This window comes from Manacus candei, unplaced genomic scaffold (genome assembly GCF_025592945.1).
Source record: "Manacus candei isolate 608988 ecotype Guabito, Panama unplaced genomic scaffold, ASM2559294v1 h1tg000015l, whole genome shotgun sequence".
Lineage (NCBI taxonomy): Eukaryota > Metazoa > Chordata > Aves > Passeriformes > Pipridae > Manacus > Manacus candei.
In genome coordinates this window covers 9,236,197-9,253,296 of record NW_026138063.1, presented here as the reverse complement: position 1 = coordinate 9,253,296, position 17,100 = coordinate 9,236,197, and the positions used below count along the sequence as shown (strand labels likewise).

General features: G+C 63.3%; 3 protein-coding genes across 5 annotated transcripts; 1 reads left to right on the top strand and 2 right to left on the bottom strand.

Annotated features, from left to right (window-relative positions):
• Positions 1-114: 114 nt before the first annotated feature.
• On the bottom strand, positions 115-3,516 carry ALG3 (ALG3 alpha-1,3- mannosyltransferase). 3 transcript variants are annotated; one of them, XM_051781285.1, is made up of 9 exons: positions 3,341-3,491; positions 2,504-2,603; positions 2,262-2,409; positions 1,940-2,100; positions 1,681-1,801; positions 1,201-1,406; positions 889-965; positions 558-702; positions 115-454 (listed from the first exon to the last, which is right to left on the bottom strand). In XM_051781285.1, the coding sequence occupies exons 1-9, from the start codon at positions 3,489-3,491 to the stop codon at positions 265-267; spliced, it is 1,299 nt and encodes a 432-aa protein (XP_051637245.1). In that variant the 3' UTR covers positions 115-264. The 3 variants fall into 3 exon arrangements, with proteins under 3 accessions (XP_051637245.1, XP_051637244.1, XP_051637247.1); XM_051781284.1 differs by lacking the exon at positions 3,341-3,491 and adding an exon at positions 2,680-2,792 and having other exon boundaries at positions 116-454; XM_051781287.1 differs by having other exon boundaries at positions 117-454; positions 3,482-3,516.
• On the top strand, positions 3,490-9,358 carry EEF1AKMT4 (EEF1A lysine methyltransferase 4). Its single transcript, XM_051781288.1, has 3 exons — positions 3,490-3,782; positions 4,649-4,935; positions 7,340-9,358. The coding sequence occupies exons 1-3, from the start codon at positions 3,608-3,610 to the stop codon at positions 7,640-7,642; spliced, it is 765 nt and encodes a 254-aa protein (XP_051637248.1). The 5' UTR covers positions 3,490-3,607; the 3' UTR covers positions 7,643-9,358.
• CAMK2N2 (calcium/calmodulin dependent protein kinase II inhibitor 2) lies at positions 8,700-12,857 on the bottom strand. Its single transcript, XM_051781289.1, has 2 exons — positions 12,590-12,857; positions 8,700-10,009 (listed from the first exon to the last, which is right to left on the bottom strand). The coding sequence occupies exons 1-2, from the start codon at positions 12,756-12,758 to the stop codon at positions 9,939-9,941; spliced, it is 240 nt and encodes a 79-aa protein (XP_051637249.1). The 5' UTR covers positions 12,759-12,857; the 3' UTR covers positions 8,700-9,938.
• Positions 12,858-17,100: the final 4,243 nt, after the last annotated feature.

Genomic DNA, 17,100 nt, shown 5'->3' with positions numbered 1-17,100 from the left:
GCCCATGGCCCCAGCAGCTGTTCTGCCTTCCCCTAGGTGTTCTGACACCGTCACAGCACAAGGACACTGGGGAAGGGCACATAAAAGCCCCCTTTATTGTGGAAGTCCTGCCTTTTGGGGGTCCCCACCCCCCCCCCTTTGCACAGTTCAAGGGCTTGTGGCTCTCCTGGGATGGCTGTGAGCAGCCTGGGAGCTGGGTGGGGAAAGAGCAGGCAGAATTGGCAGTCCCAGAGGCCAGTTCCCACTGTCTGGCCTTCCACACTCTCACTGGGCTTTCTTGGATGTGGCTATGCGTTTCCTGCTCGGTGTGGGGGTGTGCGACACTGGCATGGGGGCCGTGCCATACCAGAGTTGGAGCAGGATGAGTCCATGGCAGATGTGGAGGGAGAGGGAGCTGCAGACTGTGGAGGGGTAGGTGTTCCAGCAGAGCTCGATCACACCCAGGAGCAGCACCCTGCAGTGGAAAAAGCTAGGGGTCTGCATGGGGGACACATATGAGCCCCCCTTGCTCCCAGACCCCCAGCAGCTGGGTGCTCCCCCTCCCTGGCAGCACATACTTGGGCATGTGGGCGAGCTTGGTGGTTGGGGTGCACCAGAGTAAGTAGGGCAGTGTGTGGAAATACCAGACGTAAAACTGGTAGTGCAGGGAGCGGCTGCAGCAGATACCCAGGAAGTTGGAGGAGAAGAGGATGAAGACAATCTGTGCACAGGCATTAAGGAGGCAAACATGGGAGGATGGAGGTGTGATCCCACAACAGCTCCCCAGCCATCCAGCACAGCTCCTTCCTCCAGGACAGGCTGGTCCTGGCAGCACTGCAGGACCTGGAGCATGACCAAGGTCCTCCCTGCCTTCTCCCTGCCCTTGCTGCCCACCCTGTCAAAGGATATCATTGACCGTCAAGGGAGGGGATGGGGGTTTTCTTTTGGCAGGGTCCTTCAGCAAAGTCAGGATGCTCTCTTTGGAACTGAGGGAGAAGCACAAACATCAATCTCAGCTGCTGAAAGTCTCTTCCACCCCAACCCTCCCCTGTAAGCCACGATGCCTGGGCAGCATGGGCCCCAAAACAGAACAGTAACACCCCCCCATTCCTGCCTGCAACTCCAGGACTGGAGCATTGTGGGGGCAGGCGAGTCATGGATCTGTATCCTGTATTATGGGGGCTGGCAGGGACCAGCACCCAAGGGAACCCCAGGTCTCACCTGTGCCACCGGTGCAGTGCAAAGAGCCCCAGGCCAGCCAGGTGAGCCAGGAGCAGCGCGGCATGGAAAGCCCGATTCTGGAAAACCTCTTCTGGGAGGAAGCGCCAGTTCACCGTCCATTTGAACTGAAACTGGCGGCCCAGGTCGAAGGAGCGGGTCAGGTACCCTATAGGGTTCACCAGGAGGAAGGGCAGCCCCAGAACCACCTGCCAGGGACACACCAGCACCATGGCAGCAGCCGTATGCCAGGTCTGTCACCCTGTCACCTCCTCAGTGCCATGTGGGGCGACAAGGACACTCAGCCAAAGATGAAAGCCCCATGAATTAGATTATTTATCAACACCAGCTTGCTGTGTGGGGCCAGCACAGGTGCTGATGCCACTGTACCCAACCATGGCTCTAAAGCCTGGCAGGATGCTGTGACACAGGCAGGTAGCCCACTATTCCTTGCTCCTGCAGCCACTGCAAGCAGGGACCCACCTGGAGCAGGGCACAGATGCAGAGCTTGGGGATACAGCCCAGGAGACCGAAGCGCTGCAGGAGGAGGAAGAGGAGTCCAGGTGCAAAGAGTAGGATGTTCATCTTCACAGACACAGCCAGGCTGAGTGGGAAGCTGTGTTACCACTGCAGACCCCACATGGGAGCCTGGGCAGCCCCCGAGCCCAGCGCAGCCTCCTCCCCAGGGCCCAGCTGGCTCAGGCCCCCAGCACGCCATGGAGAGCAGCCCCCAGCCCCTCACCTGAAGAGGAGGCAGCCCCAGGACCAGTGCTCCTCCAGGAAGAGGTTGATGGCGAGGAAGAGGATGGCCATGGCCACGGGGTCATTGAAGAGCCGCAGCACAAAGATGGAGTGGATGCGGTACGAGGCACAGCACATGAAGAAGAAAACGTATGGGGGTACCTTGCAGAGGGCAGAGACACACAAGGGTCAGCAGCCTGTCACCGAGCCCCTATGTCTGAGTCCCTCCAAACCTGAGACCCCTGCCCGTGTTGCTGGGGTGAAGACTCAGCAGTGCAGGGCAGGCTCTGAGGTGGCTGGCACAGGCCCTGGCCCCAGGGTACCTTGTTGGTTCGGCAGTAGATGCGGAAGACAAGGAGGAGGTTAAGCAGGTAGAGGGCAGCGAAGAGATACTGTGCCAGGCGGATGTTGGAGCCGCGGCCTGTAGCATGGTACAGGCCCAGGAAGATGTAAACGAAGCCGGCGGGGTAACTGTGGGGAGACAGGAGTGAGGGGCCGGGCCCTGCGGCCCCTCCTGGGAGCCGCCGGTCACAGTCACGGGGAGCTGGGTGTCCCTGTCACTCACACCAGCGGCCCTGTGTCACCCTTCAGCTGGGTGTAGTCCAGGGTCCCGTTGGCGAAACCCTCCACCTCCTGCATGTAGGCCTTCCAGTCGATCTCAGTGTCTGTGGGGATGGGGAGGGGTTCAGGTGGGGCAAGGGGGGCCAAGGAGCACTGCAGGGGGTGTGGGGGCTCACCTACCTCCCGACCTGCCAGCCTGGCCCTGTGCCTCCATGCCATGCTGCCAGCCCAGGCTCTGCCCCTCTGGCCCCAGCCCCATCCAGGGCTGCAAGCTGACCCCTGTGTGTGTTGCTGGACTCCCAGCCCAACCCTGCATCCCTCCCATCCCATCCAGAGCCCCCAGCCCTCCCCGTGTGTGTTGCTGGGCCCATCCAGGACCCCCAACCCAACTCTGCATCCTCCTCTGTCCCCTCCAGGACACCCATCCCATCCTTGTGTCCCTCTCTGACCCCTCCAGGACCCCCATCCCATCCCTCCATCCCCCTCCCATCCCTTCTAAAGCCCCCGGCCCCATACAGGCGCTCCATTCTGCCCCTGTGGCCACCCCAGCACCCTTCAGGACCCGCAATCCACCTCTGCATCCCCCCCGTCCCACCCAGGAGCCCCAGCCCGCCCCCCTGCCGGGGGATGCTCTCCCCCGCCGGGGCCGGAGCGGCCCTGTCCCCCCGCCCGCGGGATCCCCGCCCCCCGCGCTGCCCCAGGGCCAGCCCCCCCTCGCCGCCCCCGCGGGGCCGAGCTGTCACTGTCACTGTCCCCGCACCGCCCCGCGCTGTCCCGGACCGGCCCCGCCACCCCCGCGGGGGCAGCGCCACGCCGGGCTGGGCCGGGCCGCGGCACTCACAGGGCACCCTGCGGATGACCCAGAGGTTGACGCCGCCCTCGGCCAGGCAGAGGCAGGCGGCCACCAGCGGGGTGTAGCGGGGCTCCAGCAGCGCCGCCCGCCGCTCCCTCCATGCCCGCCGCAGCGCCGCGGCCCCCCGACCTGCCGCCATGCCGCTCCGTGTTTCCGCCCGGAGCGCTCAGCGCGGCGCACCCGGCGCGGGCCGGAAGCCGCACGTGGGGGCGCGGGCGGCACGTGGCGCCCGGTGCTCCCGCCCCGCTCCCGGGCATGGAGCGGCGGCGGCGCGCGCCCGCCGCCAACCCCCGGTACGGCCGGCGCCGCTTCTGGGACGCGCTGTACCAGCGGGAGGGCGCCGAGACCCGCGAGTGGCTGGGGGGGCTCTCCCGCTTCCTCCCGCAGCTGGAGCCCGAGCTGCGCCCCGGTGACCGTATCCTCGTGCTCGGTACGTGCCCCATGCCCGGCGTGCCCGGTGGAGGGCGGGCAGAGCGCGGGGTCCCGCCGGTCGATGCGCTGGCGCTGGCCGCCAGGGGGCGGTGCGTCACCGAGCCGGTAGCGGGAGCTGCGTCCGGCCCGGCCCGGCGGGGCCGGGGGTGCGGGCGGGCGGCAGGGCGGGTATAACCGCCCCGTAATCCCACCTGCGGGCTGATCCGCTGCCGGGCCGACGGGATTAGGCGGGTGTAATCACCGATCCTGTTAGCGGATCAGCCGCTGCCAGCTGTGCTTAATAGCTCTCAAATCCGCGCCCCCCCGGGATCCCCCCAGTCACCCCGTGGAGCGGCCGAGCCTCGGCGGAGCGGCTCTGAGAGGAGGTATGGGAGGGGGCCTCTCCCAGTGTTCTGCTGGACAGGGCGCTGTTCCCTGAGACAGCAGTTCCTCCATCCCTCTGTCCGTCCGTCCCGGTTAAACCCCCCCTACGAAGCTGCACGCTCCTCTACTTTCCCACTGGAATTTCTCGGCAGCTTCTTAGAGGACACAGCCGACTCCTGCCCTATAGCACTACTGGGGGGAGGACTGGGGATACCCCCTGCCCCCTCCCTGCCTCCAGCCTCTCCATGTATCCCACCGTGAGGTGTGGGGATCCAGTGCATGAGGCTGCCCTGGGACAGGAGCACAAAGCACCCATCTTAAGGGACGAGGGCAATTAATAAATATCCCAGCACTCACTAACTGGCATCAAAGCAATGACCTGCCCCCCTCCAGCAGCCCCAGCCCACCCACACCCTTCCCTGGGTCCAGAGGAATAGAGTTGGGGTGCCAGCCCCCCCCCATGGGCATCCCGAGCCCCGTGGTGAGCTATGCCCCACACAGGCTGTGGCAACAGCGCCCTGAGCCACGACCTGCACGAGCTGGGCTACACCGACGTCACCAGCATTGACTTCTCCCCCGCCTGCATCGCCGCCATGCGCGCCCGCTGTGCCCGCTGCTGCCCCGGCCTGCGCTGGGCCGTCATGGACATCCGCGCCCTCGCCTTCCCAGATGCCTCCTTCGACGTGGTGCTGGAGAAGGGCACTCTCGACGTGCTCATGGTGGAGGAAACCGACCCCTGGAATGTCTCGCCCCAGGCAGCTGCCTCGATGCGCCGGGTGCTGGCGGAGGTACGGGCTGGGGGGAGCTGAGCAGAGGGGCAGAGGGTGGACCCCCACCCCTCTTTGGGGTGGGGGAAGGTGCAGAGTGCCTGCTCACATCCCTACTTCCCTGTGAGTGCCCCAGCCAGTGGTTCTGCCCTGCCAGTTGGTGCTGCCCCCTCAGCTATGCTGCAGGGGGACACCTGGGGGGCTACCAGCACCCCTGGGGGTGGGAGACCCCCACTCTCATCCCCCAGCACCTCCTCTGCAGGGAGGTGGATGGAGCAGGTTGTGTCCCTGGGTCCTGTTGAGGGACTGGATAGCCCCTGTCTTTATTTGCACCCTAAGTATGAAGAGTTGGCAGGAAAAATGAGCCCCATCCAAGTGTGGGTGGCAGCAGGGGACCTGGGGGGACATGCCGAGGTGGCCCTGCCTGCCCAGGGCAAGGTGACGACTGCGGGGCTGTGACAAGCTCTCACCCCGCCCCAGCTTCGATCTTCTTAGCCGGGGTCCCCATCATCTGGTCTGGGGTTGCCATGGCAACTCCAGTCAGCATCGACAGGGCCATGGTGTTGCCACGGGGACAGGCGATGCCTCGGGGCCCCTGTTAATTGGCGGTGGTGGAGACAGGGACCGGATTGAACCTGCCCTGGCGTGGGGGTGCAGGTCCTGACAACCTCCCCTCCCCTGCGGGAAGAACTGCCAGGATAATTAATTGCTGTGCCTGCCTGGCACCCTGGGGTGCAGACACGGGGTGCTGGGAGGGTGCTCATGGCTGTTGACACCCCCTCATCCTCTCTTGCCCCACTGAGCCTGGGAGGGAGTGGGACCCCCAGCAGGGCAACAGGGCTGTGCTCATCATCCGTGCCCTGCACTCCCTGCCAGCTCTGCTGCCTGTCCTTGTCATTTTGCCAAACGGCAGGGATTTAATTTTCCCTTTTTTTTTTCCCTTTTTAATCCCCTGCTCAATCCCTGCCCTCCCCCAGCATTGCTGGGTACCAGCCTCCACCCGCAGCCGGTCCCTGCTGTCCTCATCCCCAGGGGGATTCGCTGGGTGTTCCCACTTGCTTTGGAGGTCCCTTCAGAGGAGTCTGGCCAGGGCATCTCCCCTCCCGCCCCCATCCCGTTTCTTGTGGGAGGTTCACAGCATCTGTCTTGCTCTTGCTCTCCCTGGAGAGGGGACATAAGAACCTGAAAATCCACCCTGCCTGTGGGGAGTCCCCAGGGATACCCCATCCCGGCAATCCGGGGGCAGCAAGTGTGGCGGGCGCCGGAGCGGGGAGCAGCCCCCGCAGCCCCCTTTCCCACCCCCAGGCTCTGGCTGGCGGATGGAAAGGTTTCCTGTTCCCGTCTCTAAGCAACGGCCGTTATTGCTCTATTAACGAGGGATGGGATGCGGACATGCGGGATGCCTTGCTCGGCTCCAGCCGGATATCCCTGTCTACCCCCAGCCCCGGGGACCCCCTTCCCCGCTCATCGGTTGGGAAGCTCTGGGGTCTTCCCAGGGCAGATTTTCAGGCACTTCCCAGGAGGGATGCTGAGCTGGGTGCCCGGGGAGGGATGCAGGGACCTGCCTTCCCCTTTTCCTGGTCAAAACCACTAAGGTTTAGTACAAAATCCACTAATGCAGCAGGGGAGGACACACAGGCTGCCTGTCCCCTCTGTTCCTGGCCCCAGCCAGTGCTGAGCTGTGGAGCTTCCCAGCAGGATTAAACCAGAGCTTGGGAAACCCCCCACTTGGCCCCCAGCCCTCTCCCTGCAGCGGTGACTCTCTGCCCTTGCCGGGGGGGCCTGGGGGTGTCCCCGCCTGGGGCAGGGTGGCCGGGGGGGGACCTGGCCACCCGCCCGCCTAGGGCAGTGCCTTTGCATGCAAAGCACGCAGGCGCTGGCCGTAAAAGCCTTTTGACATTGGATAAAGCCAAGCAAGAAAATTGATGTTCTTTTCCATCCTGTTAGCGGGGCTTAATTCCAGCAGGGAGAAAATGGTGATTAAAAGGGTTGAATCCTTTCCCATCAAACACCCCTTGCCCTCCCCCATTAGATTCTGGGTATTGGCAGGGGGTGGTACTGGGTGCCACAGAAAGGGGTGGGTGGGATGGGCATCCCATGCTGTGCTGAGGGGCCCCTGTGCCCAGGAGGGCAAAGCTTTTCCCCATGACAGGGTTGGGTTTCCATGCTGTCTTCTGTGGGTGGGGGTGAAGAGTTTTGGGGTGTGTTCCTTATTACCACCAAGCTGTGGGTGATCTGGGGGAAGGTCAGAACTGGGGGTGTGTCTCTTGGAGTGTCAAGGTTAAGATAGTGGATTTTGGGGTGCAATGGGAGAGTTTTGGGGGGGGATCTTTAGCAGATGGTGCTGGGGATCCCTGGTAATGGAGCCAAAGGGGTAAACCTCACTGTGTCCCCACACCCCATCCTGGGGGTTCTCTTGCCACAGGTGAGCCGGGTGCTGCGCCCAGGGGGCTGTTTCCTCTCCATCACCTTCGCCCAGCCCCACTTCCGCAAGCCCCACTATGCCCAGGAGGCCTTTGGCTGGTCCCTGTGCCACACTGCCTGCGGGGACGGGGACGCCGGCGCCTTCCACTACTTCCTCTACATCATGCGCAAGGGGCAGCCTCTGGACCCCCGTGACGTGGCCTTGGGGCGCCGGCTGCACCAGCCCCTCCCGCCCCCTGTCCCGCCGCCGCCCCCCGCCCCCCCGGACGACAACGAGGACTACCTCCTTGCCATCCAGCTGTGACCCAGGGGGGCTTCTCTGACCTCTCCCCACCCAACAAAGCCTTAAGCTGCTCCATCTTCACAGGCAGGGGATGGGGAAGCAGTGTATCACCCCCCAAAAGCTGCCCAGTGAGTGAGTAATGGGGGGATACTTGGCCTCCTCCCGAGGGGCAACGGGATGCTCTGGTGATGCTGTACTCCCTCCCTGGCCTTTCCTTGCCTGGCTGGAGAGCAGCCAGGACTCCGGGCTTTGTGGCCGGTAATGAAACCAAATCGGGTTTAATTCCACCCATCCATCTTGTGGGGAGTGGCTCCCTGCCCCCCCGTCTCTTCCCCTTGGCACAGGCAGCTGGGCTAAGGGCAGAATGAGGATGCTGGCACTGGGTGCAGGGGACAGGATGGGGGGTGCCCACTGATCCACCCCCCCACCCCATCGTGCACCAGGACCCCTGCCCCAGCCTCCTCGGCTATGGGGGGATGCAAGGACACCGTGTCCTTGTCACCCCCAGCCAGGTGGTGGGGGGTCCAGGCTGGGATGTGCCAGCATGGGGCAGGGAGCACCACGGGGCAGGCAGGGTGGCACATCTGCCCCTGTACCCCTCCATCCCCACTCTTTGGCTATGGTGACAACCCCGGTGTGCTGCACACGCCTGGCCCACATCTGCCAGTGCCTTGGGGCCAGCAGCGCGGTGACAGGCATGTGCCAGGGCTGGTGACAGGCGTGCCACCGCGTGCTGGCAGGGCTGGCTGCACACGGGTACCGGTGTGGCAGGTGTAGGTGCTACCAGGGTGTCACCAGGGGCTCTCTGGCTACCAGCGCTCCCTGAGGGGGGCACAGAGGGGACCCCTCCTCGGCAGGGCAGTGGTGACAGACCACAGAGGCGCAAGCTGCTGGGCTGCTGTTTCTGCAGAAAGGTGTAAGTGCCTCAGCTGGTGGCTCCCCCCGCACCAGGAAACAGCAAAGGGCTCTGGGGTCAACACCCCACCACTCCCACCATGGCACCCCATCCCGCAGGCACCCCGAAAACCAGCTGGCAACACGGAGGGACAAAGAGGAGCAGGAAGCTGCCGGCCTCACCTCAGTACATGAATGTATTTTATTCATCGCATTTTGTTCACCAGTACAGTGAAAAATGGCATTTAAATTTACAATGGATCGTTTGTAGAACATCATGACACAAGTATCTTTTTTTTTGAGTTTTTTTTTTTTTGAGTTTTTTTTCTCAGTTTTTTTGTTTGGTATTTTTTTGTTGTGTGGTTTGGTTTTTTTTTTTTGCGTCGTTGTCTCCATAAATGCCACTCGTAGGTTATTGAAAAAGATGATGAGTTTCTCATGCACATCAGAACCCCCCGAGAAGCTTCTTAAAAAATAAAATTAAATTAAAGTACAAAATTAAAAACAACGACTCAGGACAGTCCCTGCCCTCCCCACTTCCCCCCAGGCCCCACCACCCTCAAGCAAGGGGCAGTGCTGGGACTCCCCGGCACCGGCAGCCGGCCCCGGTGGGCTCTGCCCTGGTGCTGCCTGGAGGGGACTGCAGCAGCTGGTGGTGCTGCCAAACCCTCTGGTGCTCCTGCTGCTGGCAGGGGGTCGGGCTAGGGGTCCCTGCTCCCCTCCCTGCTCCTTTGGCTTTCCTCGTGCTCCCTCCATCACTCTGGCCCCCCATCTATTTCTTGCCCTCGGTTTTTTCTTCTTTTTTTGTCTTTTTTTTTCTTATGGAAAAAAATATGAACCTTTTTTTGTTGTTTGTTTTGTTTGTTTTTGTTTGTTTTCCTGATGCGGTTACTTCGACATCTCAACGTCAGCAGATCGTTTTTAACAAAGATTCGGATATAAAAATACAAATATGAGGAGTTTCTGTTTAAAAAGAAGCGTGCCGGAGTGGTGGGGCTGACCCTCGGCCCCCGGGCCGGCCGCCCGGGCCACCAAGCTCATGCAAAAAACGATGGAGCAAAAAATGTCTCTGGACAGCAGCGCTCCCCCCGTGCTCGTGGGGCCGGGTCGCCCCGGGATTCGGGGACCCTCCGCCAAGGAGGATGGGGGGGATGTGCCGAGGAGCAGGGGGCTGGACCCCTTCCCCGGGGAGGGGGGTCCTCGCCCAGGGTGGGGGGCTCGGCGGGTTGTCCCGGCCCCGGGGGGAGGCGGAGGGGTAAAGTGCATGGCTCGGGGGGGGGTGGTGGTGGCTGCAGGGCCCCCCCCGGGCCGGGGAGGGGGGCAGCGGGCATGGCCTCCCCCTCCTCATCGGCGGTCCAGCCAGCATGCGAGGCGGCGGGCTGGAGCGGGGCTCGGCCGGCGGGTCCTGGCGGCGGGTCCCGGCTTACACCCCCGGCGGCGACTTCTCCGTCATGCCCTTGAGCACCTCGTCTATCCGGTCATCCTCGATCACCACTGCGGGGACAGGCGGGGGGCGCGTGGGCGAGGGGACGAGTCAGCCTCTGTCCCCCCCCACCCCCCCCGGCTCCATGTGTGCCCCCCAGATGCTGGGAAGTGGGGCAAAGGGGGTTCAAGTGGGTGCAATGAGAGTGAAGGAGAGGGGATCACCCTCCCCCCACCCGGCTTGGTTAGGGGCAGCATCCCTCCCTGCAGCCAGCCGGCTGCCTCTGGATGGGTGGTTAGGGAAGTGGGGGGGCAGGAATAGACCAGGAAGGACCCCCCCTCCTCTCTGCGGCAGGCGCTGATGAGAGCAACAGGACTGGAATGGGTAATGACCCAGCGGGGGGGGGGCACCGCCTGCTCGGCGGGGGTGGCAGCCAGACCCCCGTCAGCATCACCCGCTGCACAGGACACCCACCCCCACCACCGGCATCACAGGTGGGGGAGCCGGACAGCCCCCCACCAGTACGGCGGGCTGCACGGACCCCCACCATCAGCATCACCATGGGAGGCTGAACAGCCCCCCCATCATTGCCACCTTCCAGAGAGCCCCCTCTCGGCATCACCCACTGGGCACCCCCCTCCCCCCGCATCAGCATCACCGGTGAGAGGCCGGACAGACCCCCATCAGCATCACCATCAGGGGGGGCTACACGCGCGCACACACACACACACACACACACACACACACACACACACACTCCGACATGACGGGCTCGGCAGGTGCCTCCCATCACCATCACCCTGGGGGGTGGAGGACAGACCCCCCTACCCCAACATCACTACCGGTCCGTAACCCCTCATCACCACCCTCGGGGGAGATTGACCAGACCCCCCCCACCTGTCACCAGCATCACTGGGAGAGCATCCAGACCACGGAGGGGGAACCATCCCCCCCCCTCCATCCCTGGAGGGGACTGCTAGACCCAGCCTCCACCACCGCAAAGGGGGGCAGTGGAGCAGGCAGTGGCTCTCCCCTCTGCGGGGCTGGGGTGTATTTGTGCTGGGGCGGGGGGGCTCTTCCCCCCCCACCTTGCCTCTGCAGCTCAAGGAGGGGTGTTTGCCTATGGAGGTCCCCCAAGCAGGCAGGATGGGGGGCTGCAGGAAAAGTGGGGGCCATTCTTGAGGGTCCACAAAGCATCAGGGAGGATCAACAGTGACAGATCAGGGTGCACGGGGAGGGGGGGCATTTATTTGGGTCCTGATGGAAGCAAGGGAGATACTGATGGGGGTCTCCGCAGCAGGCAGTAAAGTGGGGAGGGCAGGACACGGGTTCATGGAGTCCCGGGGGGACAGTAAAGCGGGGGGGTGTGGGGGTGAGTGTTTGTTGATCAGCATTACCGGAGACTGTTGATGGGGTCTCTGCGGCAGGCAGGCAGAAATGTGGAGGGAGAGAGGTTTAGGGGGCCAGGGGGCTGTTCCTGCTGATGATGGGGGGAGAGCGGGGGCTTGTTTATAGGGAATGAAAGGGGGGCAGTCCAAGGGGTACTGAGGAGAAGTTCCGGGGGTCCCAGGGGCACTGGGGGGGCAGCCCCAGGGATGACTGGGGACAGTCCCAGGGGCAGCTCCAGGGATGCTGCAGGGTAATCCCGGGGAGATGGGGGGGGGGGGGCAGCACTAGGGGGGACAGTGCTGGTGTCTGGAGCAGGGGGTGGGGGGGCCTATGGTTTTGGGGCAGTGCCTGCCATCAATCGCAGAGCTGGGGGGTCTCAGGGTTGCCGGGGGGGCAGTGCTAGAGTTGATGCAGGGCAGAGATGGAGATTCTGGGGATGTGGGGGGCAGTGCTGGGGATACTGGGGAAGCAGTGTTGGGGATGCTGTGGGGCAGTGCCAGGGGTGGCAGGGGACAGCGCTGGGGATGCAAGGCAGAGCTGGGAGTTGCAGGGATGCTGTGGGGCAGTTCTGGGGATGTAAGAGCCGGCATTGGGGTACCGGAGATGCCATGGGGCAGTGCTGGAGATGTTGCAGGGCAGAGATTGGGGATGCCGTGGGGAAGAGCCAGGGTAGAATCGGGGGTCCTGGGGATGTTGTGGGACGATGTCGAGGGGTGCCAGGGATGCACTGCCCAGTGCTGGGAACGCTTGGGATGCAAGGGCAGAATCGCGGATCCTGGGGGTGCTGTGGGGCAGCGCTGGGGATGCAAGGGCCAGTGCCGGGGGGCAGCACCGCGTGTGCTGGGGCAGAGCCAGAGATGCTGCAGGGCAGAGCCGGGGACTCCAGGGCAGAGCCGGGGATCCAAGGACAGATCCGGGGATGCCGTGGGGCAGCGTCGGGGATGCAGGAAGCAGTGCCGGGGATGCCGGGGATGCCGGGGATGCTGCAGAGCAGATGCAGGGGTCCCGGGGATGCCATAGGGCAGCGCCAGGGATGCAAGAGTCAGCACCAGGGATGAAAGGACAGATCCGGGGGGCTGGGGGATACCGTGGGGGAGAGCCGGGGAGGCAGGAGGCAGCGCCGGGGATGCCAGGGATGCTGCAGGGCAAATCCGGGGGTCCCAGGACAAAGCCGGGGATGCCGCAGGGCAGATCCGGGGTCCCGGGGATGCCGTGGGGCTGAGGCGGGGGTCGGGAGGGCAGAGGCGGGGATCGGGCGGTACCTCTTTTGGCGCGGCCGATCTGTCCCAGCTTGGGGGGCCGCTTGCCCTGATTGCCCGCGAAGAAGGCGTTGGTGTCCTGCAGGCGGCAGCTGAAGGGCAGCTCCCCCGCCTCGGGCTCGGCGCCGTAGCGGCCCACCTTGTCCTCGCCGTAGGGAAGCACCTGCGACATGGCGGGGCCGAGCGGGCCGAGCCGCGCCGCGCCGAGCCGGGAGCCGGTCTGCGGCGGCGGCGGCGGCGGCGGGGAGGAAACCCGGGCGGAAGGATGAAGTCATGCATCCGGGGGGAGCGGGGACCCCCCCGGCGGGGGGCGGCTCCGGAGCGCCGCGGCCCGGCCCGGCCCGGCCAGGACAGAGTCGAGGGACCCCCTCGGTCGGTGCCCGACGCCCGCCCGGTTGGGATGGGGACCCTCCCAGCCCGCCTTCCCAGCCCCTGCCCCGGCCCCAGCGCAGGGTGGTCCCCCGGGCACAGCCCGGCTCAGGCGGTCGACCCGACTCAGGCATGCCCTCAACCACAGGGTGCTCCTGTGGAGAGGGGAGCCCTTGGCACAGGCGGGTGCCCCCGGGTCAGACATCTGAGGACCACCAGACACAGCTGGCGCATAAAGGTGATGCCAAAAAGATCCCCTAATGCCCTTCTCCAATCCACCAGCTCTCTGCAGCCCAGAAGGCTCAATCCCTCAGAATCCCACCCCAGGTCTCCCCAGCCAGGCTGTCCCCAGCCCATTAGTTGTGTCTCTTGGCCTACACCCATCCAGGTACCCTCTCCTGCAGGCTCCCTGTGTTGGAGTCCCCCTTTGGAGCCACGCCGGTCCTGCCTCAACCCCTACCAGTCCCCTTAACTCCCTACATGTGAGTCTCTGCACATGTGTGTGCACGTTTGTTCACATCTTCCCATTATATGCTTTTGCAGGAAAGCAGGGGCACACAGGTGTGATTCTGCAGGAGTGTGTGAGTGTGGCCACATGGGGACTGTGCCCCAGAACACTCCTTGTTACACAGCTTGGCCCTTCCCCATGGGCTCTCTGAGGACAAGGGGAAGGGCCATCCCCTGTGGGGACCTGCCATGGGTCAGCAAGACCCCATTATCCCAGCAGAGCCATGTTTGCATCCCTTCTATACACCTATGTCCCAGACCCGCCCTAACTCTATCCTTCTGCATTTTTCACTGCCAGGGTAGTGATTTTACTAATTGGCATCAGTGTTCCTGGTCAGCCTCACCTGGGATTCCCCCCATTCGGGTCACCTGGGGCTGAGGTGCTATTTAAGCTCAGACTGAGGCTGCTGCACCTTTCCTGAGCCCTGGGTACAACCCTGACCCCTGGATCTGAGGATGACGATGGCAGCAGCAGCTGTGGTTGGTTGGAGATGACCACCCTACCTTGGAGCAGCACTTTTCCTGTTGCTCCCTCACGTCCGGGCCCCGTGGCTTATGTGGGGGTCCTGGGTTGCAGCTAAGCCAGAGCCCTGTGTGGAAATGGCACTTGCCAGCTCCAGATCAGCCCTATGAAAATGTCATGAGGTGTGAGGGGGTTTTACAGACAGTTCTGTGGTTCATCTCTCTGTGCCAGCATCCCCATGGCCTGAGATTCTGTTGAAAGGTGCTGCAGAAGGGCATCAGCTGGAATGGTCCATGACAGTGGGCAGGTACTTCTATTTTGGGAAGGCTCAGCCATGTTTTTACCTTTATGTCTGGCTCTGCAGAAAGTTGGTCCCTGCTCTCCCCCACCAGAGCCAGGTCGGGGCAGCGGTGCCCGCTCTCCTGGCAAAGAAATGCTTTTATTTCTGCCTTTGCTGGGGAACCAGGTTGAACTTTTTCATGTGAAGGCTTCTGTTCTCTGTGAAAAGTGCCTGGGAAAATAGGCAGGAGGCCCACGCTGAGATGTGGCCTGCTTTTCCCATCGCTGAGCCCACGTGCCACTGCCCGTGGGCAGGGACCAGCAGGCCGTGGCACGCGCGGGGCTGGGGGTGAGTGAGAAGAGGAGCAGATGGGCTGTGTGGGATGTGAGTGGCACCAGTGCAGCACTCCAGGAGGGTTTCCAGCCTGGCAGGCTGCTGGGGAGAGGCTGGAAAGGGGTCACCCTGGGAATGGCCCCACTTATCCCACACCTGTATCTGTTACAGTGCCGTGCACCCAGGGGAACTGCTTGGCTTGGCTATGGGGTAGGGGATACTCTGCGGGGCTGTCTGGGATTCTGGGGTGTGGGAAGGACCCTCTGCCCATCCCAGGCAGGAGGAGGGCTGGATTTGTGCCAGCACAGCTGGGCTGTGGGTGGGGCAGGGCAGTGCTGTGTCACGCATCCCTGGGCAGAGGGGGAAGGTACCAGGGACCTGAATGTGGGTGGGTGGACACTGGGATGCATGAGGGACTCCCCTCATCTCCTGCCATTGCAGATAGCATCCCCTCTAGTGAACCAGACAGAGCACCCTCCTTCCCCTGGCTCTCATCCCACCTTCGTTATCCGCCTTTTAGCAGCCACGTAATCTCCTTTCTCGCTTCCTTTGCAGCCTTTTGTCCAACACAAAGCCAACTCCAGAAGGAAGAAGGGGCTGTGGGAGTGGGAAGCAGGTGTTTTTTCCTGCCCTGGTTCCTTAAACCTGGGCAGTAGCCCTCGAACTGGGACACCTTGGGGGTGATGCAAGGGCTGGGGGCCAGCCATGCCACCCAGGGTGGATATGGGGCTGGGCAAGGAGCATGGGGCCAGATCTTGGCTTCAGTGGGATGGACAGTGGAGATTGTGCTGCATTGCCTGCACTTGGGCGATGCTCTGGAGCTCACCGGTGCCTGCCGTGCCCCAGCCCCACACCTGGGTGCTGCCCCTGAGCCCTGTGCCCTTGGTGGGAATTGGGGTGGCTTCTCCAGGTGCTGTGATGGAGGTGAGGGGTTTTCCTGCAGCCGCTGGTGCTTCAAGTGGTTCTACAGTGGAAAATCACCCTGTGTGTGCAAGTGGCTTGTGGTGGGACATGTCATGCCCAGGCTCTGCAGGGACCCCTGGGCAGCTGGAGTTGGACTGGATGGGAGTGCCTGGTGGTCCCCAAGGCCTGACAGGGATGGAGTCAGTGGCCCAGCAGGCAGTTAATGGATGTCAAGGAGCTTGGAGGAGGTAGGAGGCATCAGCCACAGGATGCAAGGCTTCCTTAGCTGCAGGTCTGGGAGGCAGGCAGTGCTGTCTCCCAGGGTGGGTGCCACAGGGCTGGGGGCTGCCGAGCCATGCCAGGAGGCCGGTGCGGGTACCTCCATCTGTGCTGCTTTGAGCCCTGCCAAGAAATGTGAAATGGCACTTCTGCTCCACAGTGGTGGCAGCTGCAGCCTAGGGGCCCTATCCAAGTGCCTGCTGCTGGCACTGCTGCTCTCTCCGAGCCCCCATCCTGGTGTGAGGGACTAGGTCACTTGTAAGGCTGAGGATGTGTCCATTCCTGGCTGTTGCCACTGGGTCTCAGCAGCCAAGGCCAGGTGAGAATGCCGCTTTGTGTGCTGCCTTTGCCACGGTTCGGGTCTTTTGGGGGAGCAGAGACACACACCAGGGCTGGGTACAGGCAATGGGGATAGATGACCATGTGGGACAGCGGTTGTGGTGACCCTTTGTCGCCGTAGTGAGGAGATGTTGGGGGACAGACATCCTGCTTGGCAGCTGCCCCACGGCTGAGCCCAGGGCAAGTGTGCAAAGGTGGCATGTTCCTCATCTTCTGCTGCCCCTGCAGCTGCTGATGTGGGAAGACAAGGCTAAAAACCCTTCCCAGGGAGGAAGTGCCCTTCCCAGGGAGGAAGAAGAGGTGGTTACTAGTGAGATGAGTTTGTCTGTCTTGGTGCACAGCCTGGAGTTGGGAAGAGGGTACCCTGAGTGGGCTCTGATTGTGTCAGGGCAGGAGGATGGCACTGCTCCCATCCCTCACATGAGCTGCCTGGGGCACAGCTGCGATCTCAACATCTGAGCAGATGGAACACTCTCAGCATGCTGCATGGGGCAGAGATTTCATGGAGTCCCCTGCCCAGACCTGGGGGTGATGGGGAAAACAGGAGGGTGGGGGCAGCTAACCCCGCTGGGCAAACAGCCCTGCTGGGGTGTGAGCTTCCATCCTCGCCTGTCACCACATCTCTGGTCACCATGACAACAGACAGGGAGGCAGGTGGAGCAGGCTGGCAGCCCTGGGGGTGGGGCGACGGGTGGAGGCCACGGGCACGGGCTGGTACCCAGGGGGATCCTGCGACAGGGCAGCTGTCGGGATGCCTGGGTCTCTCATGTGGGCTGTGTGCTGGGGAGGGAGGCTGGGCAGCGCTTAGCCCAGGCACTGTGCGCTTCCTGCTGTCCTGCTCCAACCTGCCCCTGGGGGGCACACAGCGGGTTCGTCTGGGGGTGTGGGCACTGCAGCGCGGCTGGGCAGCCCCTGTGCCGGGGCTTTGGCACGGCGAGGCTCTGGCTGGCTGTGAGCTGAGCGAGTGAGTCATGCTGCCGCCCAGAGCCGTGCCAGGCAGGGCTGACAGCAGGGTGTGCAGCTGGGCCGCTGCCGGGCTGG